We start from the raw sequence: 27,523 nt of genomic DNA on the forward strand, positions 1-27,523 counted from the left end.
AGTTGCTACTATCATGATTAGCCATTCTCTGAGGTTTCAGTACAGTTGTCCCCACTTACCTGGTGGTTATGTTCAAGTGCCCCCACACATAAATGAAGTTTGGATAAGTGGGGACCACCCTCTAAAACCTTTTGAATATCTTCTCTACTGTTCTCTCTCCATTCCAGATAAAAAATACTGCATCTAAAATACCCACATCTGGAATTTTGGGGGCTGACTGAAGGATGTGTGGAAAAGTTGCTGCTTCTATGCACATTAGCTGTCAGGTGGGGTGGGGGCTGAGTAGCATAAACACCCCCCTGCTGCACCTCCAGTCTCGGCCCTCACAAGCCATGAGAACTCTCCAACTCTCTCGATCCATAACTGGGTATTAATTAAATTATTTCAATATTATTCATGTGCTGTGGGGGATGCCTGTAGTCATGGGCAATATATGTTAAACCATCCCTGGAGGGTTTTTTAAACTTAGAATTCAATAAACATAGAATTCAATAAATACCAATTTTGGTATTTTTAATGGGCAGAATGCTTCTGAATGAATATTTTGGAGTAAAAGCATTTTGAACATGAGTGAAATTAAGCTACATTTTATTAGAAAATACCACCATTCACTACTTTTTATTTATTACTTCTATATATTTCTCCCTCCAACTAGTTGTGAGGTGCTTTTCTATCAGGAACACAAATAGTTGTTTGTGGGAATCTCTCAACGAAGAGTTTGTGTCCTCAAAATGGATCTTGGTATCCAGAGCATTCTTCTTTTTTTGATTCCTATTTTTCCTTGCTACCAACGCAAACCACCTACAAAACTCATCCTTTTCACCAATCTTTCGTCTCAGTATAATTGTCAGAAAACTAATGAACTGGTGTTCAGGTGGGAATTTTTAGGAGGTCAGAGTAATCATTTCCACTGGTCAACATTGATAAGAGACTGGCCCACTGTTCTTCTCTTCCTCATTGCTCTTAATTCTGCATGCCCTTTTGTCGTCCCATAAACAGTCAGAAAGAACTTTGAATGAAACATCAGAAACAGGGTTATTATTATTATGTTTGGGCATTTTCTGATGTTCCTGATGTAAAGGGAGCTTGTTATTATCTCACCTATAATTATCACTCTCAGTCTCCCTTGGATAATGTCTCAGTAGATTTGCAGAGAATACTAACCAATGTCAAAACATGGGTATTATAGTAGCTTCTTGCCATTCTTTACAAGGGAGAGGACAGAGGAAGAGGAAGGATTTTAACTATTTTCTTAATCATGTTATAAAATAGGATTTTAATCTGTGAATTGTTAGAGAAGTGCTGTTTGTGATAAGGCAGAATATTGTTCTTGGTTGGTTGTGAAGCAAGGTTCATGTGCTGCATGGAATTAAGGGTGTTTGATAAGAAAGAATATTTTCTTCAGTATGCTGAAGTTTATTGTGCCCCTTCTCTTTCATCTGCCACATCTGGTGTGCAAACATACCACGAGTTGCACCGTCCATGATCAGTCCAGAATTCCACATGAATACTACCAACCTGGTCATCTTATTGTTGGCGGCCTTGCTTCTCACCTCTTTGCTGCTTTTGACGAAGAAGACTTCAAAGAAAGGCTAACTACCCATCAACTTCTTAATACCTTGTAAATAATTGAAATGTCCAATAACCAGATGATACTGAAATATCCCAAAGCTCTAACCTGCTCTATTCAGAAGCTAGTTCCACTGATTTCAGGGGGACTTACATCCTGGCAGATGGTGGGGGGCATTTACAAAGCTGAAAAGTTGGCTTGGAAGAAGGGAGATGCAGTTCTGAATGTGTCAGTGAGATGGGAGAGCCTGGTCTTGTTGCTGTGTTCTCTCCTCCCCACATCCCACCAAATCTCTTCCAAGGAGAGTTTGACAAGAGGAGGACTTACAGATTAAACCTCCCTAGTTTAAGATGGAAAGCCCTTCTCTGTTCTTAATCTTCACCTCAGAAACTCTCACGTGAGGGGTCTTAAAGGCTCACCTCCCCTTTGAGGTGGCACTCAAAGATCCAAGTCAGGCTAGATGAATGCAATATTTTAGACTGAATCAGATACATTCAGACTTTATTCAGCTGAAGGTAGTGATCACTGGAGAAATGTCAGTTAACTGTCAGTTGGAAGAAGTGTTGAGGGAGGTATGAGTTCCAATTAAGTAGTAAAGAACAGATTTTTCCAGAGGTAAATGGCAGGACTAGGGGAAGTCTGAATGAGCCCTACATTAAGCTAAAATTCTGCCCAGTTCATACCAGGGGAACATTATAAAAGCACATTTTTAAAGGAGCTCAGCTGTCCAAGCAGCCAGGAACATAATCTGAGGAGTTTGCTGGTCAGAGGCAGATTGCACCTAGCTGCTAAACCAATCTGTGTGTGAACTGGACAGGAGCGAGGCTTAGGGAAGTTGGTATGAGAGAAAAGTATTTAGATGCTGGTGTCAGCAGCAGGATCTTTTGGATCTTCACAAAGTGTTGTCAAGTACAGGGTGAGTCCTTTAAAAGAGGCCCCGTGGATACAGAACACACATGTTCCATGGGTCCTCTTTTAAACAACTCACCCTGTATATGATGGACCCCAAAGTTAATATCAATATTTTTTATTGGGAAGTGGGGAATTCAAATCAGTTCATATTTAAAAATGAAGCTACCAAAATTTGTTCGCTTTAAAAATATATCAAAACTAAAACACAACCATCATTTGAAATTCACACTTCTCCAAATTGTTCAGTACAGTTCTCCAACTAAACAATGTAAACAAAAATGAATATATGGACGTAAAGTGTCCATAAAAATGCATATATTGGTGCAAGTGCAATAAAAGTGGAATACAATGCATTGGGTTACAGATGCTTCAGGTTACAGACACTTCAGGTTACAGACTCCGCTAACGCGGAAGTAGTACCTCTGGTTAAGAACTTTATTTCAGGATGAGAACAGAAATTGTGCGGCAGTGGTGTGGCTGCAGCAGGAGGCCCCATTAGCTAAAGTGGTACCTCAGGTTAAGAACAGTTTCAGGTTAAGAATGGACCTCCAGAATGAATTAAGTTCTTAACCCGAGGTACCACTGTATATTAGGGCACTATTTCCACTAAAATACTGAAGAATCAAAAAGAGGCCTGTTTAAAACATGTATAGCATATCTCCCAATGATACAGCAAAAAATTCTTGTTGCAGCGTTGTGCCAAAGAACTACCAGCATATTCTGGCCTTGGTATTTGCTGTCAAGGAGATCAATGAGAACCCCAATATCTTACCTAATATTACACTGGGATTCCACATCTATGACAATTATTTTGATGAAAGGATGACCTACCAGGCTGCTATGAACTTTCCCTCCACACTTATGCCCAATTACGAGTGCAAAATCCAGAAACACCTGGTGGCGGTTATTGGGGGACTGGACTTTGATACCTCTGTCTACCTGGAAAACATCTTGAGGATCTACAAGATTCCCCAGGTAAGATACTGCCTTGGGCATTTCACACAGATTCACCATGATCCTTTCTTTCCAGAAAGTATTTGTTTAATATAGAAATAGTTGTGAGTGACAAAGGAGAGTGATACTGCCCTTCACAAAAAGTGTTCCCAGTGTGCTTTGCACAGTTAAATAGAATGCATAGCATCAAACTGTCAGTGTCTATGGATGGAGAGAAGGTAATGTGATGAGTGCTCATCTCACCCCACTTCCTTATCCATACACACCTAAAAACATGTATCCAAATTCCATTCTGTTGACTGACACCCTCTCACCTTTGCTCCATGGCCTACTGGTTGGAGACTTAAGCTGCTCTCTTGCAAAGCTGGAAACCTGCCTATCAGGAGTCAGTTGCCCACACATTGTGGCACTTGATGTGAATTCTCAATATAATTAGTTTAAGAGAGGAAGGGAAGGGAAGACGCCATGAGAGCAGGTGCTGAAATGCTGTGGTGAAACAGAGGAGGAGAGGAAAGCAGGAGCGCAGGAAACTGGGCATGCAGGGATGGCAGAGAAGAAGCTGGAGGCAGAGAAACACAGGGTGTAATCTGCCACCCCTCCCAGCTTTCTGGAACCTGCCTTCTTAAGGCAACTGGCTCATCCTGCCTCCTATGTGGATATGCCTTTGATGCACATACCCAGTCCTTCTGCAATAATACATGATGCTACTGTATTTCCGTTTAGCTCACTTATGGCTCCTTTGCCCCAGAGGATGCTGGTCAAAGCCAATCCACTTCCTTCTACAAGATGGTGCCCAATGAAGCCCATCAGCACACTGGGATTATTGAGTTGCTTCTGCACTTTGGATGGATGTGGGTTGGTTTGCTTGCTAGAGAAAGTAACAGTGGAGAGAGATTTATTCAGGCCCTGAAACCTCTGTTGTCTCAGAAAGGCATTTGCTTGGCCTTCACAGAGACAAACCTGAAAATGACATATTTGGCTGAGTATTATGTCATGTATCCCTACTGGATCCAAATTTATCAAGCTATTATGGAAAGTGAAGCCAAAGTGGTGGTTGTCTATGGAGGAACTAAGTCCATGCTTATCTTGAGATCCATGGTAGCACTAGTTGAAGTGGAAAATGTGACCAAGACATCTGTGGGCAAGGTGTGGATTCTGACAGCACAACTGGATTTCACGGCATTGACCTATCAAATGAACCTGGATATGCAAGTCTTCCATGGTTCCCTCTGCTTTACAGTTCATTCAAATGTGTTACAAGGATTCAAAGCCTTTCTTGAGGCACAAAATCCTTTTGAGGCAAATGGAAATGGCTTTCTCAAGCAATTCTGGGCACAGGTATTTCTCTGTTTATTTCCAAAGTCCAGTACAGAGGAACAGGCCAGTGGAACCTGCACTGGTGAGGAGAAGCTGGAGAATCTCACTTCGTCTGCTTTTGAGATGACCATGTCTGGCCACAGCTACAGTCTCTATAATGCCGTCTATGCAACGGCACATGCTTTACATGCCATGTTCTTGTCCAGGACCAAATACAAATCAGCGGTGGAAGGAGAGATGCAGGAGCTTTGGCCTTGGCAGGTAATGCCTCTCATAAGTTGTAATTTATCTGACATAGGCAGTGATATGCAAAACAGTACCCTGAAAAAATTCTTTTTCTTTTTTTAACTTTTATTTTGCTTCAAACAGGTACATATAAATATAGACAACAAAAATTACAAAGGAAAATTCCTTAATAGTAATGGGGAAAATCTACAAAAAACTACAAAAAAATTCAAAGTGCATGACACAGAACATAAGCAACTATGGGAAAGGTAAAAGAAAGGAAAAAAGAAAAAAAGAAAAAGAAAAAGGAAGATGAGCCAAAGCAAGGAAGCTCATCTATTGTACACTTCCGTCAAGCTCACAACAGATCATTATTCTTATCAATTATCTCTATCTGCATTCCAAAGGAATCCCTCATCTTGGTATCAGGGAACATTTCTCTATGCGGTATCATTCTAAACATAGCCAGATCTTTCTTGTTGAGCCCTTGTCCCCTAAATAATTATTTAAACATTCCCATTCTTCTTTCACCAATTTTTTAGGTTTATCTCTTATTGTATCTGTCAGCTTTGCGAGCTCCAAGTACTCGCACAATTTGACTACCCATTCCTCTTTAGTGGGTGTATTTTTGTCTTTCCAGTGTTTTGCCACTATAACCCTTGCTGCTGACGTTGCATACATAAATAGCCTAGTTTTGTTTTGGGGAATATTATCTGAAACCATTCCTAGTAAAAATTCTTCCGGTTTCTTGCTAAATGTAGTTTTTATCAATCTCTTCATAAATCATGTTCCAAAATCTTTGTATCTCTAGACAGGACCACCACATATGGTAGTATGTTCCTATCTGTTCCTTACATCGCCAGCACTTGTTATTGTTTGATTTATTTATTTTTGCAAGTTTTACAGGGGTCAGGTACCACCTATAGTACATTTTCATAAGATTTTCCCTTATAAGGAAACAAGCCGTGAATTTTATATTTTTAGTCCATAATTCATTCCAAATATTGGGTTTGATCGTACGTCCCAGGTCCCCCTCCCATTTTACTGTCTCCCATTTCCTCCTTTCTTTGCCAGTTCAAAAGTAGTTTGTACATTTTTGAAAGTGTCTTTTGGTTATTATAAAAAATATCCTTCTCCAGATAGGATATTTTTGTGTCAAATCCTTTGGTTCTTTTATCCTTTTCCATGGTAGCTTTTAGTTGATAATACTCCAGCCAGGTTATTCCCTTCTGTTTCAATTCGCTTAGGTCCTTTATTTTTGGATCACTACTTGTTTCCTCTACTAAATCCTTATATGTTAGCCAATCGCTGTTCATATTTATCCTGTGAACTAACATAGATTCCATTGGTGACAGCCACCATGGTGTTTTGGTTACTACTGATTTTTTACTCCTCTCCCATACTTCATATAATGCCCTTCTCATAATATGATTTAAAAATCTTTTGTGGGATTTAACCTTGTCATACACAATATCCCATCCCTCTAGATCTAGGACTTCCATGTTTTTAATTAATATCCAATCCTTAATCCATGTCCAGCACGCTGCCTCAAAGTACAATTTAAGGTCAGGGACCGCGAAGCCTCCTTTTTCCTTCAACTCTGTTAGTAGCTTAAATTTTATGCGTGGTTTTTTCCCTTGCCAAAAAACTTGGCAAGGTCTTTCTGCCATTCCTTAAAACACTTTATGCCTCTAATTATAGGTGTTGTTTGGAACATAAAAATCATCTTTATAACTGTGGATATATTCTCCCCCACAGGGACAAATTTAATTTTCCCCAAGTCTCTAATTCTTTTTTTATTTCCTTCCACTTCTTCTCATAATTGTCCTTATATAAGTTTATGTTCTTATTGGTGATCCAAACCCCCAAATAATTTACCTTATTGGCTACCTTTAAACCTGTTGTATTTTCCAGTTCCTCTTGTTCCAACTTATGTAAATTTTTCGTTAATAATTTGGATTTTCCTTTATTCAGTTTGAACCCCGAGACCTTCCCAAATTCTTCCAGTTGTGTAAGCGTTTTTTGGATACTTTCCACTGGGTTTTCAGTGGTTACGATTACATCATCTGCAAAGGCTTTAATTTTACAGTATCGAGTTCCTAGGTTAATTCCTCTTATGTTTTTATCCTTTCTTATTGCTATTAAAAGTGGTTCAAAGGTGGCAATAAAAAGAAGTGAGGAGAGAGGGCACCCCTGTCTTGTCCCCCTTTCGATGCTGAACTCTTCGGTGATCTCGTTATTTATTAGCAATTTTGCTTTTTGGTTATCATATATCGCCCTAATTCCATTAATTATTTTCTCCCCTATGTCCAGACCTTTGAAAGTTTCCAATAGGAAATTCCATGATACTCTATCAAAAGCTTTTTCTGCATCAACCAATAACATGGCCATCTTTTTACTTGGTTTCATTTCCACATACTCCAACAGGTCAATTATTATTCCTGTATTATTCTTTTATATGTCTATCCAGTAAGAAGCCCGCCTGATCTCTGCTGATTATTTTGTTTAGAGTCTTTTTTAATCTATTAGCCATCACCCCAGCATAGATTTTATAGTCTGTATTCAACAGGGAGATTGGTCTATAATTTTTCATGTCTGTCAACTCCACTCCCTGTTTCTGGATTAGAGTGATCAGTGCTTCTTTCCATGATTGTGGTATATCTTTCCCTCCCAGTATATTATTCATTATTCTTTGTAATATAGGGAGGATTACTGCTTCCAGGTTCTTATAGTACATTAATGTGATTCCGTCAATACCTGGTGATTTGCCACTCTTCATTTTTTTTATTACTTGTGCTATTTCATCTATTTCTATATTGGAGTTTAGGGCCTCAACTTCTTCTTTTGTTGTTGTTGTAAATACTCTTCCATTTTATTAACCTCTAATTGTTCTTGTTTATACAAATCTTTATAAAAGTTTAAGAATTTTATTTTTATTTTTACTGGGTCTGTTATTTCCTCCCCTTGGTCCAAAATTTTATTTATAACCTTTTTTGGTTGCTTTTCCTTTATCATCCATGCTGACAACTTACCGAGCTTATTGGCAGATTCAAAATACCTTTGTTTTGCCCATTTAATTTTATTTTCTACTTCCTTATTTAATATACTAGAGATATGAGATTGCAATATCTTTATTTTTTGTAATATTTCATGACTCTTTGGATTTTTGATCAACTCTTTTTCATTAGTTCTTATCTGTTTAGTTAGCTCTTGGATATTATTGTCTTTTATCTTCTTCAGCCTAGCCATTTGTTGTATTCCAAGACCCTCATGTACGCTTTACTTGCGTCCCAAACTACATTTATATCTGTATTTTGTTTCCCATTTATCTCGAAAAATTCCACTAACTTGATTTTTGCTTGTGTCACCCATTGGTTGTCTCTCCATAGCTCATCATTCATCCTCCACCTTCCCTTTGTTTGCTTTTTAATTTCCATATGTATTGTTACTAGATTATGGCCTGATATAGTCCTTCCCAGAATTTCTGCTTTTTCTAAGAAGAGGGTCAGCCCTTTAGAAATCCAAACAGCATCTAACCTCCCCCCTGATTTTTTAGCTTCCAAGAAGTGTGTAATATCTTTCCCATTAGGGTGTTTAATTCTCCATGAGTCATAGAGGTCAAAATTATCCACCATCTGGAAAAATTTCAAGCTCCAGTGTAAGAGCACACTCTCCCCTTGTGTGCAGAAAAGCTACTCATGGAGTAAGACAGTGAAGTACCAGACCTGTCCCATTTTTGTGTGAGCAACTTCCTTTGCATGCAGAGAACCTGTTAGTGAAGACTGACCCAACCCTGCACTGTGCAGATACAATCCTGCACTGTGCTGCTACTTCCAAAGCAGCATCACTGCACAGGGAGATCCCAGCCTAGACTGAGACGAGTAGGAGACAGCTGGCAGGTGGAGCTGGAGAAAAAAGGAGCTGTGGCTGGGGAAATGGGATGGGGAACAGCAAGGAGGGGGATTTTAAACCTGTTTTTTAGTTTTTGCTGAGCTTGCTAAATATCATTCTTGTTGCACTCTTTGGTGAGAGAACCCCAGAAGAGATTTAACATGGCAACTCATGCAGCAAATAAAGGCATGAAATGTAGGCGTTGAAACCTTAAAATGTACCCCTTCTAGTTGATCCCAAAATACACCACTTCCTTAGCACCAAGGCAGGTTACATAATTAATAGGTTATACATTGTTTACTTACAAAGCTCTTCAAAGGTCAGATTCATGTGCTTTTCCATACAGCAGTCAGTTGTGCAGGCAGTCAAACATAGCTTGGAACAAAAATGGCTACAGTTCCTAAAATATTGGTATAGAAAACACTGTATAGACAGACTTGAGGCATCGTGAGTGCCAAAAAGGAGAGACATATTCATTACCTCACAGTTCCTATTTTTCTTCCAATGCAGCTCCATCCCTTCCTTAGGAGTGTCTCCTTTAACAACTCTGCTGGAGAAACAGTATCTTTTGGTGAGAACTGGGAAGTAGAAGCTGGCTTTGATATTACCAACATGGTCACTTTCCCAAATAACTCCTTCGTGAGGGTCAAGGTTGGAAGGGTGGGTGTAGAGGCTACACCTGACCAGCGATTCAACCTTGATGACAACAGAATGGTGTGGCACAGAAGCTTTCACCAGGTGGGCCATAATTCCTACATCCATGAGATATAGGAAAACAATAGTATTGCACTTTTAGATTTTGCTCTGCACTACATAAGAATATAATGTGAGCTTGCTGGGTCAGTCCAATGGCCCATCTTGACCAGGATAACACCCATGGCCAGTCTTGTCCTGCATCTGGATATGGCATGGATGTGACTGTTAGCTTGTGTGTGTCTCTATCCCAGGGTATATCATGAGTCTCTTGTCAAGAATAAGGTGTTTGTTGCTCCGATGGGAAGGAAGCAGGAACTGTGGAGTTTGTGGGCAGCTGTTTTTCTCATCAACACTGGAATGAGGAAATTGATTTCTTAGACTGAGGAAGACTCAAACAATGGGGGCCAAAGAATTTTTTAAAAAATCAGTCGCCCCCTCCAAAGAGGCTCTCTTCCCTACATATCTTTAGGCGCCAGATGAAAACATACCTCTTCTCCCAGTTTGTTGTCAGATTAAAGTATCTCTGGCCTTTTGATCTACGGTTGATATTGTTTGAGTTGTTACCATGTAAGGTACAGGTAGGTAGCCGTGTTGGTCTGCCATAGTCGAAACAAAATCTGAAGAAGTGTGCATGCAGACAAAAGCTCATATCAATACCAAACTTAGTTGGTCTCTAAGGTGCTACTGGAGTGATTTTCTTAAATTTTGTTTCATGTAAGGTAGATATTTATGGTTTTATACAGAAAATGACCATGTGATCAGAGGAAAGGAGGTATATCAAACAAACAAACAAACAATCCTGGTTGTCAGAGTAGCCAACTAGATACCTGTGGGAAACCTACAGGTTGGATTTGAGCACACGATCACTCTTCACACAGTCTCCAGATTTGCAGCTCATTCTTGGGACTATAAAGACTTACAACACCTTCTAAAAATGACACCTAAAGTAGGGAATCAAGAGACAAAAGGAACAGCTATCACAAACACTCTTTTCCAACAACACAAGAGATTACTCTACACATGGATATCACCAGATGGGCATCATCGAAATCAAATTGATTATATTCTCTGCAGCCAAAGATGGAGAAGCTCTATACAGTCAGCGTGATCACTGCAAATGGTGACAGCAGTTACGAAACTAAAAGACACCTGGAAGACAGGAGTGCCTGGCGAGCTCTGGTGCATGGGGTCATGAAGAGTCGGACACGACTAAACGACTAAACAACAACATGGGGGCAATAGGAGCTGTGCTGGTGAAGATGAATTCTCAATCCTCTTCCCCATTTGCATCCTCATGCATTCTTCGTGAATGCCTGAAAGGGGCTCAAACATGGTAACTTTCAGCATTATTATTTTTTCATGTATTTTTCTTAATTAAATTTTGTTTTACAATTTAAAATACTCATTTTGTTGTTGTTATTTAGTCGTTTAGTTGTGTCCGATTCTACATGACCCCATGGACCAGAGCACGCCAGGCACTTCTGTCTTCCACTGCCTCCCTCAGTTTGGTCAAATTCATGCTGGTAGCTTCGAGAACACTATCCAACCATCTTGTCCTCTGTCATCCCCTTCTCCTTGTGCCCTCCATCTTTCCCATCATCAGGGTCTTTTCCAGGGAGTCTTCTCTTCTCATGAGGTGGCCAAAGTATTGGAGTCTCAGCTTCAGGATCTGTCCTTCCAGTGAGCACTCAGGGCTGATTTCCTTCAGAATGGAGAGGTTTTATCTTCTTGCAGTCCATGGGACTCTCAAGAGTCTCCTCCAGCACCATAATTCAAAAGCATCAATTCTTCGGCGATCAGCCTTCTTTATGGTCCAGCTTTCACTTCCATACATCACTACTGGGAAAACCATACCTTTTACTATACGGACCTTTGTTGGCGAGGTGATGTCTCTGCTTTTTAAGATGCTGTCTAGGTTTGTCATTGCATTTCTCCCAAGAAGCAGGCGTCTTTTAATTTCGTGGCTGCTGTCACCATCTGCAGTGATCACGGAGCCCAAGAAAGTAAAATCTCTCACTGCCTCCATTTCTTCCCCTTCTATTTGCCAGGAGGTGATGGGACCAGTGGCCATGATCTTCGTTTTTTTTTATTTTGAGCTTCAGACCATATTTTGCGCTCTCCTCTTTCACCCTCAATAAAAGGTTCTTTAATTCCTCCTCACTTTCTGCCATCAAGGTTGTGTCATCTGCATATCTGAGGTTGTTGATATTTCTTCCGGCAATCTTAATTTGGGCTAGGGATTCATCCAGCCCAGCCTTTCGCATGATGAATTCTGCATATAAGTTAAATAACCAGGGAGACAATATACAGCCTTGTCGTACTCCTTTCCCAATTTTGAACCAATCAGTTGTTCCATATCCAGTTCTAACTGTAGCTTCTTGTCCCACATAGAGGTTTCTCAGGAGACAGATGAGGTGATCAGGCACTCCCATTTCTTTAAGAACTTGCCATAGTTTGCTGTGGTCGACACAGTCAAAGGCTTTTGCATAGTCAATGAAGCAGAAGTAGATGTCTTTCTGGAACTCTCTAGCTTTCTCCATAATCCAGCGCATGTTTGCAATTTGGTCTCTGGTTCCTCTGCCTTTTCTAAATCCAACTTGCACTTCTGGGACATCGGTCCACATACTGCTTGAGCCTTCCTTGTAGAATTTTAAGCATAACCTTGGTAGCGTGTGAAATGAGTGCAATTGTGCGGTAGTTGGCGCATTCTTTGGCACTGCCCTTCTTTGGGATTGGGATGTAGACTGATCTTCTCCAATCCTCTGGCCACTGCTGAGTTTTCCAAACTTGCTGGCATGTTGAGTGTAACACCTTAACAGCATCATCTTTAAAAATTTTAAATAGTTCAGTTGGAATACCATCACTTCCACTGGCCTTGTTATTTGCAGTGCTTTCTAGGGCCCATTTGACTTCACTCTCCAGGATGTCTGGCTCAAGGTCAGCAACCACACTACCTGGGGTGTAAGAGACATCCATATCTTTCTGGTATAATTCCTCCGTGTATTCTTGCCACCTCTACTTGATGTCTTCTGCTTCTGTTAGGTCCTTACCACTTTTGTCCTTTATTATGGTAATCTTTGTATGAAATGTTCCTTTCATGTCTCCAATTTTCTTCAACAGATCTCTGGTTCTTCCCATTCTGCTGTTTTCCTCTATTTCTTTGCATTGCTCGTTTAAGAAGGCCTTCTTGTCTCTCCTTGCTATTTTTTGGAAATCTGCATTCAATTTCCTATATCTTTCACTATCTCTCTCGCATTTTGCTTGCCTTCTCTCTCCCGCTATTTGTAAGGCCTCGTTGGACAGCCACTTTGCTTTCTTGCATTTCCTTTTCATTGGGATGGTTTTCGTTGCTGCCTCCTGTGTAATATTGCGAGCCTCCATCCATAGTTCTTCAGGCACTCTGTCCACCAAATCTAAATCCTTAAACCTATTCCTCACTTCCACTGTGTATTCATACAGGATTTGATTTAGATTGTATCTTACCGGCCCAGTGGTTTTTCCTACTTTCTTCAGTTTAAGCTTGAATTTTGCTATAAGAAGCTGATGATCTGAGCCACAGTCAGCTCCAGGTCTTGTTTTTGCTGACTGTATAGAGCTTCTCCATCTTTGGCTGCAGAGAATCAATCTGATTTCGATGCTGCCCATCTGGTGATGTCCATGTGTAGAGTCGTCTCTTGTGTTGCTGGAAAAGCGTGTTTGTGATGACCAGCTTGTTCTCTTGACAGAACTCTATTAGCCTTTGCCCTGCTTCATTTTGAACTCCAAGGCCAAACTTGCCAGTTGTTCCTTTTATCTCTTGATTCCCTACTTTAGCATTTCAATCCCCTATAATGAGAAGAACATCCTTCTTTGGTGTCACTTCTATAAGGTGTTGTAAGTCTTCATAGAACTGGTCAATTTCAGTTTCTTCAGCACCAGTAGTTGGCGCATAAACTTGGATTACTGTGATGTTAAAAGGTCTGCCTTGGATTCGTATTGAGATCATTCTATCATTTTTGAGATTGCATCCTAGTACAGCTTTTGCCACTCTTTTGTTGACTATGAGGGCCACTCCATTTCTTTTACTGGTTTCTTGCCCACAGTAGTAGATATGATGGTCATCCGAACTGAATTCGCCCATTCCCGTCCATTTTAGTTCACTGATGCCCAGGATGTCAATATTTATTCTTGCCATCTCATTTTTGACCACATCCAACTTACCCAGGTTCATGGTTCTTACATTCCAGGTTCTTATGCAATATTTTTCTTTACAACATTGGACTTTCCTTTCGCTTCCAGGCATATCCGCAACTGAGCGTCCTTTCGGCTTTGGCCCAGCTGCTTCATCAGCTCTGAATCTACTTGTACTTGTCCTCCGCTCTTCCTCAGTAGCATGTTGGACGCCTTCCGACCTGAGGGGCTCATCTTCCAGCGTCATAACTTTTATATGCCTGTTGTCTTTGTCCATGGAGTTTTCTCGGCAGGGATACTGGAGTGGCTTGCCGGTTCCTCCTTCAGGTGGATCACGTTTGGTCAAAACTCTCCACTATGACCTGTTCATCTTGGGTGCCCTGCTCGGCATAGTTCATAGCTTCTCTGAGTTATTCAAGCCCCTTCGCCACAGCAAGGCAGTGATCCATGAAGGTGAAATACTCATTTTAACATCCTTATAATATCAATGACTTCCCTTCTTCTCTTTCCATGGTTTCTTTCACATATCATAAATCCCTGCATATTTTATATTTATTAATTTATAGACTCTGCATCCCACCTCAATACTTTTAATTTCCCTATTTGTCCTTATATTCTGAAGCAATATTTCTAATTTCAAAATAAACAGCAGTGGAGATAGGGGAAGCCCTTGTCTTGTTCCTTTTTCTATTTTGCATTTGTATAAAGGAATATTATTTATTAAAATTTTCGCGGATTGTTCAGTATAGATCACTTTAATTGCAGCCAGGAAAGAATTACCATTTTCTCTAATATCTTAATAAAAAATGACCATTAAATATAATCAAAGGCTTTCTCTGCATCTAAAAATATTAATGTGGCCTGTTGTTCATTTCTCACTTCCACATACTCTATTAACTTAATTGCATTTCTTACATTGTCCTTCATTTGTTGGCCTGGTAGGAACCCGGCTTGGTCTCCGTGGACTGACTCAGTCAATGTCTTTTTTAGTCTGTTAGCTACAATTGTAGCAAAAAGTTTATAGTCACAGTTTAATAAATAAATAGGTCTGTAATTTTTTGTCTTTGCTAAGTCACTATCTTGTTTAGGGATCAGGCTAATAAATACAGGTGCATTCAAAACCTGGCAGATTTTCTTTGGGTACTCAGGGTATGTTACAATCAATCAAAAAAGATTCCATTTTCTCGCAGTCCTCTTTTCCACAGTGATATAATGAAATATAATTTTTTTCAAACACTTTCCTTATTTCTTTTGGGTTAATCAAATATTTATCCCCGTCTATTATATTATTTATTGTCTGATTCATTCCTTCTTTTTTAAGTTGCCATTCAAACAGTTTACCAGGCTTATTGGCAAATTAAAAAACAGTATGTTTCATTACTTTAATTTTCTGTTCAAACCTTTGATTAACTAACCTTGAAAATTGTGTGTGTTTTTTGAAAAAAAAACACATGAAAAAGAAAATGAGTAGCTTGGCACCGAGTTTTGAATGAGTAGTTTAGTGTCTTCCTACTGCTGGCTGGAAGAGAATGGAAACAAAAAGTGCTAATGGTTTCTGTGTGCTAAAATGTTTAAGTGTTTCTTTAAATGGGCAGGTTCCACCCCTTTCTGTGTGTAACCCAAGTTGTCCTCCTGGTTCCAGCAAGGAAAAGAAGGAGGGGGAGCCATTCTGCTGTTATGATTGTGTTCTATGTCCTCAAGGCAAGATTTCAATCCAGAAGGGTAAGAAACACAAAAGATATACTTTTCAAACATCAGTAGTGTTAGAAATTATGGAAAAGTTATGGAAATATGCATTTTTGTACATTTTGTTTGATTGGAGAACTGCACCATTTTTTTGGGAAACTCTATTATGCTTTGTGTTGGTTCAAGAAGTACAATTTACATAACTTTCCCATCCAAATGTCAACAAAATCAAATTTCTCCCCCATCCCTATTGGCCCACGGCCCCCATAAAGGAATATGGACGTTGTCCTCACCCCCCCAAAAAAAGATTTGTCACCCATGATGAATGTTAAAATAGAGAAGGCAATGCTGAGCTGAACGGACCAGAGATATGAGTTGGGATGACACATTCCTGAGTTCCTGTTCTGAACAATTATAATGCGAGGCTGATTTGTATTTGTACTTACGACCTTTGTCCATCTAAACTGCACAACATGGTTTATGGGGAGTTAGTAAGCCACCACAGGACACTCCACACAACCAGTGGCGGAGGAAGGAGGGTGCGGACCACCCGGGGTGTAATCTCTGAGGAGGCTGACATCGCCACGCCACCCACCCCCACCCCCCAATGCTAGTCGCGTTGGCAGCACCTTGGAGGCTTCCCGCATGAGCAGCTGACAGTGCCCCTCCCACTTGCCGCTTGGGCAGCGGGCCTCTAGGGACGCTTGCCGTGCGGGCAGCTAGCCCAGCCCCTGCGGGCCGGCTAGCCCCACCGCCATGCCGCTCTGGGTGTCAGAGCAAGTAGCTCCGCTACTGCACATGACCCCACACAAAGTGCTGAGGTGGGGTTCTCATGCATCACTTTCAATTTAGTTACTCTGGAAATATCTGTGATACATCTAATTTAACCTTAAAATTCCATACTGGGAGCATTACTATTTGCTCTCCAACACATCTGAAATCTGAAAGCATTATTTTCTCTCCAGATATGGATGACTGTGTTGGGTGCCCCGAAGATCATTATCCAAACATGGAACAATCACAATGCATTCCAAAGACCATCAGCTTCCTGTCTGTTAAAGAGCCTCTGGGGATGAGCTTAGCATTGTTGGCTCTTTCTCTCTTTCTCCTCACAATATTAGTCCTAGCCATCTTCATTAAACATCAGGACACACCCATTGTCAGAGCAAACAATCGGGACCTCACCTACACTCTCCTCACTTCCCTCCTGCTCTGCTTCCTCTGCCCATTGATCTTCCTCAGCCCTCCAGAAAGAGTCAGCTGCCTGCTCCGACAAATGGCTTTTGGCCTTGTTTTCACAGTGACTGTTTCTTGTGTTCTGGCCAAAACAATCACGGTGGTTCTGGCCTTTGTGGCCACCAAACCAGGATCCGGAATGAGGAAGTGGGTGGGGAAAAGACTGGCAAGCTCCATTGTGATTTCTTGTTCCCTTATCCAAGCAGGCATTTGCACTGTATGGTTAGGAACCTCTCCCCCATTTCCTGATTCTGACATGCAGTCTGTGATGAGGGAAATCATTCTAGGCTGCAACGAAGGGTCAGTTGCACTGTTTTACTGTGTCCTGGGCTACATGGGCTTTTTGGCCATTGTCAGTTTTGTCGTGGCCTTCTTAGCCCGGAAACTGCCTGAGAGCTTCAATGAGGCCAAATTCATCACCTTCAGCATGTTCTTGTTTTGTAGTGTTTGGATCTCGTTTGTTCCAGTGTACCTGAGCACCAAGGGGAAATACATGGTGGCTGTGGAGATCTTCTCCATCTTGGCCTCCAGTGCTGGCTTACTGGGCTCCATCTTTGCTCCCAAATGCTACATCATTGTGTTGAGGCCTGATCTGAACAGCAAGGATCTGTTAATAAAGAGGAAATAATAAATTATACCATCATCTTTTGGGTTTCTTCCACCAAACTATGAGCAATATAATCTCTCTTTATCCACATCATTAAATTATGTTGTATTTTATATGTTGTAATTGCTATATTAAAATCCCCTATGGTTTCACTGAGACAGGAGCCCCTCATCTTGTTTTAACCCTAAGGTTTATTTGGAAACCAAAAAACTTTTATGAGTACCATAAAATATTGAGACTTGACTAGAACCTCAGAAGATAATTGATTAGAAACTGAACAAGAGAAATCAATACACTGAGAGGCATTTTTTAAGAAGGCTAGTTCCTTTCTAGGTTTCCCCCCCTCTCAGTAAGGTTTCAGTAGAGTTGCTACTGTCATGATTAACCAGACTCAGAGATTTCAGTACAGCGAGTGCCCACTTACTTGGGCTTATGTTCAAGTGCCCCCCCTCCCATAAATGAAGATTGGATAAGTGGGGAGCACAATCTAAATCCTTTTGAATGTCTTCTCTGCTGCTCTCTCTCCCTTCCAGTTCAAAAATACTGCACCTAAAATACCAACATCTGGAATTTTGGGGGCTGAGTGGAGGATGTGTGGAAAAGTTGCTGCTTCTGCTGCTCTTCTGCGCACATTAGCTGTCAGGTGGGGGGGGGGGCTGAGCAGCATAAACAACCCCCTGCTACACCTCCAGTCTCTGCCCTCACAAGCCATGAGAACTCTCCCTCCATAAGTGGGTATTAATCAAATTATTTCGATTATTATTTCTTTAAATTATTTTGATATCCTGGACTGTTCCTGGCGGGTTTATTTAAACTTAAAAGGTAAAGGTCTCCCTGACCGGTCCAGTCACGAACGACTCGGGGGTTGTACTCTCATCTCGCTCTATAGGCCGAGGGAGCCTGCGTTTTTCTGCAGACAGCTTCTGGGTCATGTGGCCAGTCATGTGGTCATGACTAAGCCACTTATGGTGGACCAGAGCAGCATACAGAAACGCCGTTTACCTTCCCGCTGGAGAGGTACCTATTTATCTACTTGCACTTTGATGTGCTTTTGAACTGCTAGGTGGGCAGGAGCTGAGACAGAACAGGAGCTCACCCCTCATGGGCGACCTTCTGATCGGCAAGGGCAGAATGCTTCTAAATGAATATTTTGGAGTAAAAGCATTTTGAACATGAGTGAAATTAAGCTCCATTTTATTAGAAAATGTAATACCACCACATACTACTTTTTGTTTATTACTTCTATATAGTGTCCCCCTGACTAGTTGTGAGGTGCTTTTCTGTCAGGAACACAAATAGTTGTTTGTGGGAATCTCTCACCAAAATGTTCGTTCCCCAAACCTGGATCTTGGCATCCAGAGCATTCTCCTTTTTTGATTCCTATTTTTCCTTTCTACCAATGCAAACCACCTACAAAACGCTCTCTTTTTGCTTTTAAATTATGCTTTATTATACTTACTTACATCTGTACAACATAAACTTAAATTCATTATCAATAAACTGACTAATCAAAAATCAGATAAAATACAAACACTTTAACAATAAATTTTCATCCAAAGCACCTGACCTTCCGTCCTTTCCATATTTCATTCATTTTAAACCTATTGCATAAGCTTGTCTACTTGTTTAGTAATAAAGTAAAGATATCTATGTCTTTTTCCTTTTGCATGGATTTTTTACAGAGGTTGTTCAAAGGCTGCTACCTAGTTTAAATTACAGCAACTGTTCTCGAGGTAATTCTTGAAAACTAATGAACTGGTGTTCATTTGGGAAATTTTGGGAGGCCAGATTAATTATTTGCACTGGTCAGCATTGATAAGAGACTAGCCCACTGTTCTTCTCTCCCTCATTGCTGTTAATTCTGCATGCTCTTTTGTCGTCCCATAAACAGACAGAAACCACTTTGGATGAAGAATCAGAAGCAGGGGTTTGTTTGTTTTTTGGTCATTTTCTGATGTTCCTGATGTAAAGAGAGCGTGTTATCATCACAGCTGTAATTATCACTCTCCGCATAGCTAAGTCTCCCTTGGATAATGTCTCGGTAGATTTCCAGAGAATACTAACCAATGTCAAAACATGGGTATTATAACATCTTCTTGCCATTTTAAGCAAGAGATAGAAGAGAAAGGATTTTCACTTTTCTCTTCATCAAGTTGTAAAATAGGATTTTAATCTGTGAATTGTTAGAGAAGTGATGTTCATGATAAGGCAGAATATTGTACTGAGGGTGGTTGTGAAGGAAGGTTCATTTGCTGGATGGAAATAATGCTGTTTGATGAGAAAGAATATGCGCTTCAGTTTGCTGCTGTTTATTGTGCCCCTTCTCTTTCGTCTGCCACATCTGGTGTGCAAACATACCACGAGTTGCACCGTCCATGATCTGTCCAGAATTCCACATGAATACTACCAACCTGGTGATCTTATTGTTGGCGGAGATGCTTCCCACCTCCTTACTGCTTTTGATGAAGAAAAGTTCAAGGAAAGGCTAACTACCCATCAGCTTCTTAATACCTTGTAAAGAATTCAAATGTCTAATAATCAGATGATACTGAAAATATCCCCTAGCTCTAACCAGGCCTACTCAGAAGATAGTTCCACAGATTTCAGTGGGATTTACATCAAGGCAGGTGGTGGGGTGCATTTACAAAGCTGAGGAGTTGGCTTGGAAGAAGGGAGATGCAGATCTGAATGTGACAGTGTGATGAGAGAGCCTGGTCTTGTTGATGTGTGCTCTCCTCCTCACATCCCACCAAATCTCTTCCAAGGAGAGTTTAACTAGGGGAGGACTCACAGACCAAACCTCCATAGTTTAAAATGGAAAGCTCTTCTCTGTTCTTAATCTTCACCTCAGAAACTCTCCTGCGAGTGGTCTTAATAGTTCACCTTTCCATTGAGGTGGTGCTCCAAGAGCCCCTGATATTCTCATCTAAGTTGGGCTAGTTGATTGCATTTCATATTTCTAGAGAGGGCCTGGGTTAGATACATGCAGACTGTATTCAGCTGAAGGTAGTGATCAGTGAAGAAATGTCAGTTAACAGTCACTTGGGAGAAGTTCTGAGGGAGGTGTAAGTTCCAATTCGGCAGTAAAGATCAGGTTTAACTGGAGGAAAATGGCAGGACTTGGGGAAGTCTGAATGAGCCCCAGATGAAGCTAAAATTCTGCTCACCTCTTATTAGAAGAACATTATAAAAGCACATTTCTTAAATGAGCTCAGCTGTCCAAGCAGCCAAGAATATAATCTGAGGAGTTTGACAGTGAGAGGCAGATTGTACCTAGCTGCTAAACTAATCTGTGTGTGAACTGGACAGGAGTGGAGGCTTAGGGAATTTGGTATGAAAGAGGCTGGTGTCAACAAGAGCATCTCTTGGATGTTCAAAAAGTGTTGTCGAGTATATAATGAACCCCAAAGTAAATATCAATATTCCGTTATTGGGAAGGGGGGAATTCAATTTAGTTCATATTTACTATAAATGAGAAGCTACCAAAAAAATTACTCTTAAAAATATATTGAAACCAAACACAGTCATCATTTGAAATTCAAACTTCTCCAATTTGAAGAATCATTTAAGAGACCCCTTAGGGGGAAAAATGCATAGCCTATCTCCCAATGATACAGCATAAAATTCTCATTGCAGTATTGTGCCAAAGAACTACCAGCATATTCTGGCCTTGGTATTTGCTGTCAAGGAGATCAATGAGAACCCCAGGATCTTACCTAATATTACACTGGGATTCCACATCTACGACAATTATTTTGATGAAAGGATGACGTACCGGGCAGCTCTGAACCTTCCCTCTACCCTTATACCCAACTACAAGTGCAACATCCAGAAACACCTGGAGGCAGTTATTGGGGGACTGGACTTGGATACCTCCATCTACCTGGCAAACATCTTGGGCATCTGCAAAATTCCCCAGGTAAGATACCCTTGGGGGTTTCCACACTCATTCATCACAATCTTTTCTATCTAGAAAGGATTTGTATAATAGAGAAATAGTTGTGAGAGACGAAGGAGAGTGATTCTGCCCTTCACAATAAGTGTTCCCAGTGTGCTTTGCACAATTAAATAGAATGTGTAGCATCAAGCTGTCAGGTGACATTAAGCTATCAGCATAATAAAAACATGTCTGCTCTAGGTGGCCATTCCTCTCCCCCATTCTTAGGCACGCTGACCATTTCTCTCTGTTGGAGGTCTGAGAAGTGAATCCTACGTCCATCTAGCTTGGTGTCTCAGGTTCAGCTGATGATGCCACCCCTCCATAGGGATATCCTATTGCATAATAATAACGTTACTGTTTATACCCCACCCATTTTACTGGGTTGCCCCAGCCATTATGAGTGGCTTCCATTATATGTAAAAACATAATAAAATATTAAACACTTAAAAAAGTTCCTTATATGGGATTGTCTTCAGATGGCTCGGGGATTGGATAACTCCATACTCTCCAACATTTCTGATGAAAAGAAGGACATCCTAAGAAAAATGGGGCATTGTGGGATCAAATCAGAAACTGGGACTGCTTCTGTAAATCTGGGACTGTCCTTGGAAAATAGGGACACTAGGAGGGTCTGCCACTGTATTGCATGCCAGAGAGCTGCAGGAATGTGGTTTTTCTCAAGTGCTTTTTCCACAGGAGAGTGTTGCAGCAGCACACCAAATGCCATGGAGAAGGGGAGAGTGAAGTGAAGATACCTCCCTCCCTCCCATCCACCCTGCCAACATATTTATTTTTACCACCACAGTCATTAGAGATGCACAAGGTCCAGCCCAAGACCCTTTGCTGCCTGAGGTGAACCAGCAAATGATACCCCAGTGGAACTGCTGCTGAGTTAGAGCATGGATTAGGAATATCCGATTCAGGGACAAAATGTAGCCCTCAAAACACTCTCCAGTCCTGCTCTCCCAACCCCTTGAGTGAGTTTGGCAGCTTGTTTTTTACCGACTGAAAAGTGTCTTGGGATGGAGAGAAGGTAATGTGATAATGGAAGAGTGCTCATCTCACCCCACTTCCTTGTCCAAGCACACCTAAAAACATGTATTGAAATTCCATGCTACTGACTGACACCCTCTCACTTTTGCTTCATGGCCTACTGGTTGGAGATGGAAGCTGATCTCTTGCAAAGCTGGAAGCCTGCGAATTCCTATGCCCCACAAATAACCCAGACATGCATTTTAAATAAAAGGACACATTCTACTCATGTAAAAACACACTGATTCCCAGACCGTCCATGGGCCTGATTTAGAAGGTGATTGGGCCACATCCGGCCCCTGGGCCATAGGTTGTCTACCCCAGTCCTAACCAGTCCAAAATTCCTTCCTGCAGTATCCTATTGGTCAGGAAACTGTAGTTACATACTTTTCTGATATGCCGTCTTCATGTCTTCTTCTTGACATGTGCTCCCAACTGTTACATACATCCCATGTCCATTCACATACATCCCATGTTCATGTAAATTGGGTGTTCAGACCAGAAACCTCCCCCCTAAGTAAATTCACACTTGACTCAAATTTTGCTTTTGGTTTTTGGCAGAATTTAGGCCTCAACTTTATTGATTACAGAAAGTGAGTGGTTGCATAGGCTCTGGTTGGACTAGCTCCCTGCCATGCAGGTAGCGCTGACCCAGGGTTCCAGCATAGGTCAGCCAAGGGTGAAACCTGGATAGGCAAAAAGTCCACAACCTTACAAGTTGTGACAATTTGCAACGTGGCAGGCTAAACCCAAATGACAACAGCCAATCAGCCAAGTGGGGAAAATTCTTGACCTGCCCCTGTCCCAACGACAGACGACACACGGCGGCATAGCAAGGTCAAGTGCAACAAGCCCTAAAGTAGGAAGAGGTGGGCCGGTGTTCCGAATGCATGCGCCCAAAGAGGAAGCTCTGGGTCATGTGCATAGGCATATATAGGTCCCTCGATCTGTTTGGACTGCGCCCCATTGGCCAAATTGAACCCAGCATCGAGGGACCTACCAACTGGGTGCTGTGGCTGACCAATCTACCCCACCCACAACACAGGGGATCGGATTCCAGGTCTCACTGCAACACATGCCCTCTTTAAGGGAGCACACGATTAAGCTGTATCTCTGCCTGGGGCGTGCTTACTAATATTCACGAAGCTTTTAAGCATGCACAATGCTCTCTTAACTATTCTCTGCCATTCTGAGTCACACAGACCCTATACATCTATCAACTCTCCAGGGTCAGTGTGGGCTTCTAATACATTCTTTCATAGATAACGCTGTTCCTAGCCATCTAATGGCAATTTTACAAGGAAAGGAGCCTCTTTGGGAGGATTATCCAATTCAGCTAGCCCGTTTACTCCTCACAGCTGCTATGTCTCCTTTTTACTGTCTCCAGCAATTAAACTCTGGTTGTAATACATTATTTTGCACAAATAAGAAGTTCTACAGAAGGGGCCCTTTGCGAATCTCTTCTGGGCAAAGAGTTTAAAAATAGAACCTCAGTGTCTCATGGCAGGCATGGTCGTTCCTGCTCTTATTTATTTATTTATTTATTATTCCACACACCCCTCCCTGCTTTCTGGAAACTGCTTTTTTGAGGCAACTTGCTCATCTTGCCTCCTGGGTGGGCAGGCCCTGTATGCACATGCCCAGTCCTTCTGCAATTATAGATGATGCTCCTTTATTTCCTTTTAGCTAACGTATGGCTCCTTTTCTCCAGAGGATACTGGTCAAAGCCAATCCACTTCCTTCTACAAGATGGTGCCCAATGAAGCCCATCAGTACACTGGGATTGTTGAGTTACTTCTGCACTTTGGTTGGACGTGGGTTGGGTTGCTTGCTGCAGAAAGTGGAGAGAGATTTATTCAGACGCTGAAACCTCTGCTCTCCCAGAAAGGTATTTGCTTGGCCTTCTCAGAGACAAACCTGAAAAAAACAGGTGAGTGGCTGAGTACTATGTCGTGTATTTCCACTGGATCCAAATTTATCAAGCTATTCTGGAAAGTAAATCCAAGGTGGTGGTTGTCTATGGAGGAACAAAGTCCATGCTTGTATTGCAGACAATGATGGCACTAGGTGAAATGGAAAATGTGACCAGGACATCTGATGGCAAGGTGTGGATTTTGACGGCACAACTGGATTTCACAGCACCGCCCTTGCAAATGAGCGTGGATATGCAAATCCTCCAGGGTTCCCTCTCCTTTGCAGTTCATTCAAATGTGGTACAAGGATTCAAATTCTTTCTTGAGGCACAAAATCCTTTTGAGGCAAATGGAAATGGCTTTGTCAAGCAGATCTGGGCACAAGTATTTCTCTGTTCATTTCCAAACTCCAGTACAGAAGAATGGCCAGTGGAACCTGCACTGGAGAGGAGAAGCTGGAGAATCTCCCTTCGTCTGCTTTCGAGATGACCATGTCTGGCCACAGCTACAGTGTCTATACTGCTGTCTATGCCATAGCACATGCTCTACATGCCATGTTCTTGTCCAGGACCAAATACAGGGGAGTGGTGGAAGGAGAGATGCAAGAGCTTCAGCCTTGGCAGGTAATGCCTATCATGGGATATACTTTATTTGACATAGGCAGTGATATGTAAAACAGTACCCTGAAACATTTTAATCTCCACATTCTCCATTTGTGTGTGGAGAAGCTGCTCATTCAGGACTAGCTCAGTGAAGAATCAGACTGTTCTGCTTACAGCTGTTTAGCAGGCGGATCCAATCCTGCACTCTCCAGTTGTTTTGTGAGCAACTTCCTTTGTGTGCATGGGAAAACATGTAGCAAACAGAATCATGGAAATACAGGATGTAAAACCGTAAAATATGCCCTTTCCAGTGAATTCCAGAAAATCCCACTTTCCTAGCACAAAAATAGATCACAAGCTTAGCAGGTCGTAATGTGGTTTACTTACAAAACTCTTCTAAGTTCAAAAGTTTTATGGAACACAACACTCAGAAAAATGTTGCAGAAGTAGAAGACAAAATGGTAAAAGTTCCCAAACTTATAATTGGTATAGAAAATGGTAGTTTCAGATTACATTCTTATATTAAAAACAGGCTTCTTAATTCCATGTGGTTGTAGGGAGCAGCTCAGAACTCCACACAAACGAAATTCACATATAGAGTGAGCAGAACAATAGGCTTTGTTGCCCATTTCTTCCCCAGGTAAGGGGATGGGACATAGGCCAAGTCTGTCAGAACACCTTTTTCTAACGACATTAACCCCTTTATGTATTTGTTAGACACAAGAATGAAGGTTATATGAGGCTAGTTAGGCAGTGTGTGCGTGTTTGTGTGTGTGTGTGTGTGTGTGTGTGTGTGTGTAGATATCCAAGCATGGTCAGTCATTCATTGGGATTTTCCCCATAGGAAACAATGGAGATCATTGGCTCAATATGTGAATGCTCGCCCTACAAACCATTTCTCAGAAAACAAATTATATTTGCATGGCACTACCTCCCTGTGTTGACTGTCTGGAGGCATCCTGAATGTGAGAAAGGAGAGACATTTGCATTACTTCAAAGTTACTCTTTTTCTTTCAATGCAGCTCCACCCCTTTCTTAGGAGTGTCTCCTTTAACAACTCTGCTGGGGAAACAGTATCTTTTAGTGAGAACAGGGAAGTAGAAGCTGGCTTTGATATCACCAACCTGGTCACTTTTCCAAATAACTCCTTCATGAAGGTCAAGGTTGGAAGTGTTGGTGTGGAGGCTACACCTGACCAGCCATTCACCCTTGATGACAACAGAATGGTGTGGCACAGAAGCTTTCACCAGGTGAGGCATAATCCCCACATCCATGAGAGATAGGAAAAGAGAATGATATCGTACTTACAGATCATCAGTCCAGCACATACCTGCCTTTCCTGCCAGATTCGAAACATTTTTTTCTCTGCACTGTTTAAGAATACAGTGGTACCTCGGGTTAAGTACCGTATTTTTCGCCCTATAGGACGCACTTTTTCCCCTCCAAAAATGAAGGGGAAATCTGTGTGCGTCCTATGGGGCGAATGCAGGCTTTCACTGTAGCTTGGAGAGCGAGAGGGGTAGGTGCGCACCAACCCCTCTCACTCTCCAGGCTTCAGGAAGCTATCAGCAAGCCTGTAGAGCCCGCGGGAGTTCCCGCAGGGCTCCCTAGGCTGCGGATAGCAGCCTGCTGCCCAGAGCGCGGGGCACACTGAAGCAGAGCGCCCTGTGTTTCGGGCAGATATCCGCGCTGGCATGGGGCGCGCTGAAGCCGCGGCTGGGGGGGGGATAATTTCCCCCCCCCTTTATTCCCCCCCCCCCCGAAAAAACTAGGTGCGTCCTATGAGCCGGTGCGTCCTATAGGGCGAAAAATACGGTACTTAATTCATTCTGGAGGTCCGTTCTGAACCTGAAACTGTTCTTAACCTGAAGCACCACTTTAGCCAATGGGGCCTCCTGCTGCTGCTGTGCCATGAGAGCACGATTTCTGTTCTCATCCTGAAGCAAAATTCTTAACCTGAAGCACTATTTCTTGGTTAGTGGAATCTGTAACCTGAAGCGTATGTAACCTGAAATGTATGTAACCCGAGGTACCACTGTAATAGAATCTTAGAGTTGCAAACAATGTGGTCCACGATGCAGGAATCACAACATAAGATCTTGCTGGCTCAGATCAACGCCCAACCAGTGTAGGATCTCACCATTTGCCAATCTTGTCCAGCATCTGGATATGGCATGTGGCTTTTGACTTGGGGCTCTTTTCATCCAAGTGCTTTTCATGAGTCTCTTGGGAAGAAGAAGGGGTTTGCTGCTTGCAGTTGAAATGCTGGTGTTTGAGAAGGAAGTAAAATTCCACAATTTTTTGTTTTACTTGCCAAAGATCCAGAACAAACCTCCACTCTCCAGAACTTTCCACAGGACGCCGCTTCCGCCTTTGAAATTCCGGACACATGGCAGCCCTAATTTTACTGAGACACCTAAGACCATTATTCATGTTCTTTTAAAATAATAATAATAATAACAACAACAACAACAACAACAACAAGTGTGCTTATGCTAGTCACTTGTATCCTAAGGAAAAAGGAACTGTAGGCAAGGGTGGAGGAGTCTACAAGTTTATGGAAACTGGCTAAATTTATACCTCTCAGACTAGTACACATATAGGAACATCATTGCTTATCCTTCAGGTTTCACATTTCTGTCGATCTTGTGGTATAGTCTCAGCTCAAAAAAAGGACCAATATGGTTTGAAAAATACACCTGGTAGCATAAAATACACTTGAAAATGCATCTGTTAAGATAAAATGCATGGCAGGGAGTGTGAAGGGGGCTT

At 41.7% G+C, this 27,523-nt stretch overlaps 2 protein-coding genes across 2 annotated transcripts in view; both read left to right on the forward strand.

Moving 5' to 3' along the window:
- Positions 1-27,523, forward strand: part of LOC310661741 (uncharacterized protein) — a 173,020-nt gene that overhangs the window by 95,981 nt on the left and 49,516 nt on the right. The window contains 5 exon segments of the mRNA XM_083408085.1: positions 20,901-21,183; positions 23,923-24,168; positions 24,171-24,570; positions 24,573-24,772; positions 25,774-26,001. Coding sequence (XP_083264211.1) covers positions 20,901-21,183; positions 23,923-24,168; positions 24,171-24,570; positions 24,573-24,772; positions 25,774-26,001 — 1,357 coding nt within the window.
- LOC310661814 (vomeronasal type-2 receptor 26-like) lies at positions 1,363-17,292 on the forward strand. Its single transcript, XM_083408291.1, has 5 exons — positions 1,363-1,621; positions 3,175-3,457; positions 9,380-9,607; positions 15,331-15,457; positions 16,387-17,292. The coding sequence occupies exons 1-5, from the start codon at positions 1,407-1,409 to the stop codon at positions 17,283-17,285; spliced, it is 1,752 nt and encodes a 583-aa protein (XP_083264417.1). The 5' UTR covers positions 1,363-1,406; the 3' UTR covers positions 17,286-17,292.

This window comes from Podarcis tiliguerta (genome assembly GCF_965153285.1).
Source record: "Podarcis tiliguerta genome assembly, chromosome: 13".
Lineage (NCBI taxonomy): Eukaryota > Metazoa > Chordata > Lepidosauria > Squamata > Lacertidae > Podarcis > Podarcis tiliguerta.

What these genes read in the sequence shown, in the direction of transcription:
- LOC310661814 (XM_083408291.1), top strand. Translation starts at nt 1,407, where the DNA reads ATGCTGAAGTTTATTGTGCCCCTTCTCTTTCATCTGCCACATCTGGTG. An exon ending in GGATCTACAAGATTCCCCAG is followed by an intron (nt 3,458 to 9,379) that starts GTAAGATACTGC and finishes CTTCCAATGCAG; the next exon opens with CTCCATCCCTTCCTTAGGAG. An exon ending in CAAGATTTCAATCCAGAAGG is followed by an intron (nt 15,458 to 16,386) that starts GTAAGAAACACA and finishes TTTTCTCTCCAG; the next exon opens with ATATGGATGACTGTGTTGGG.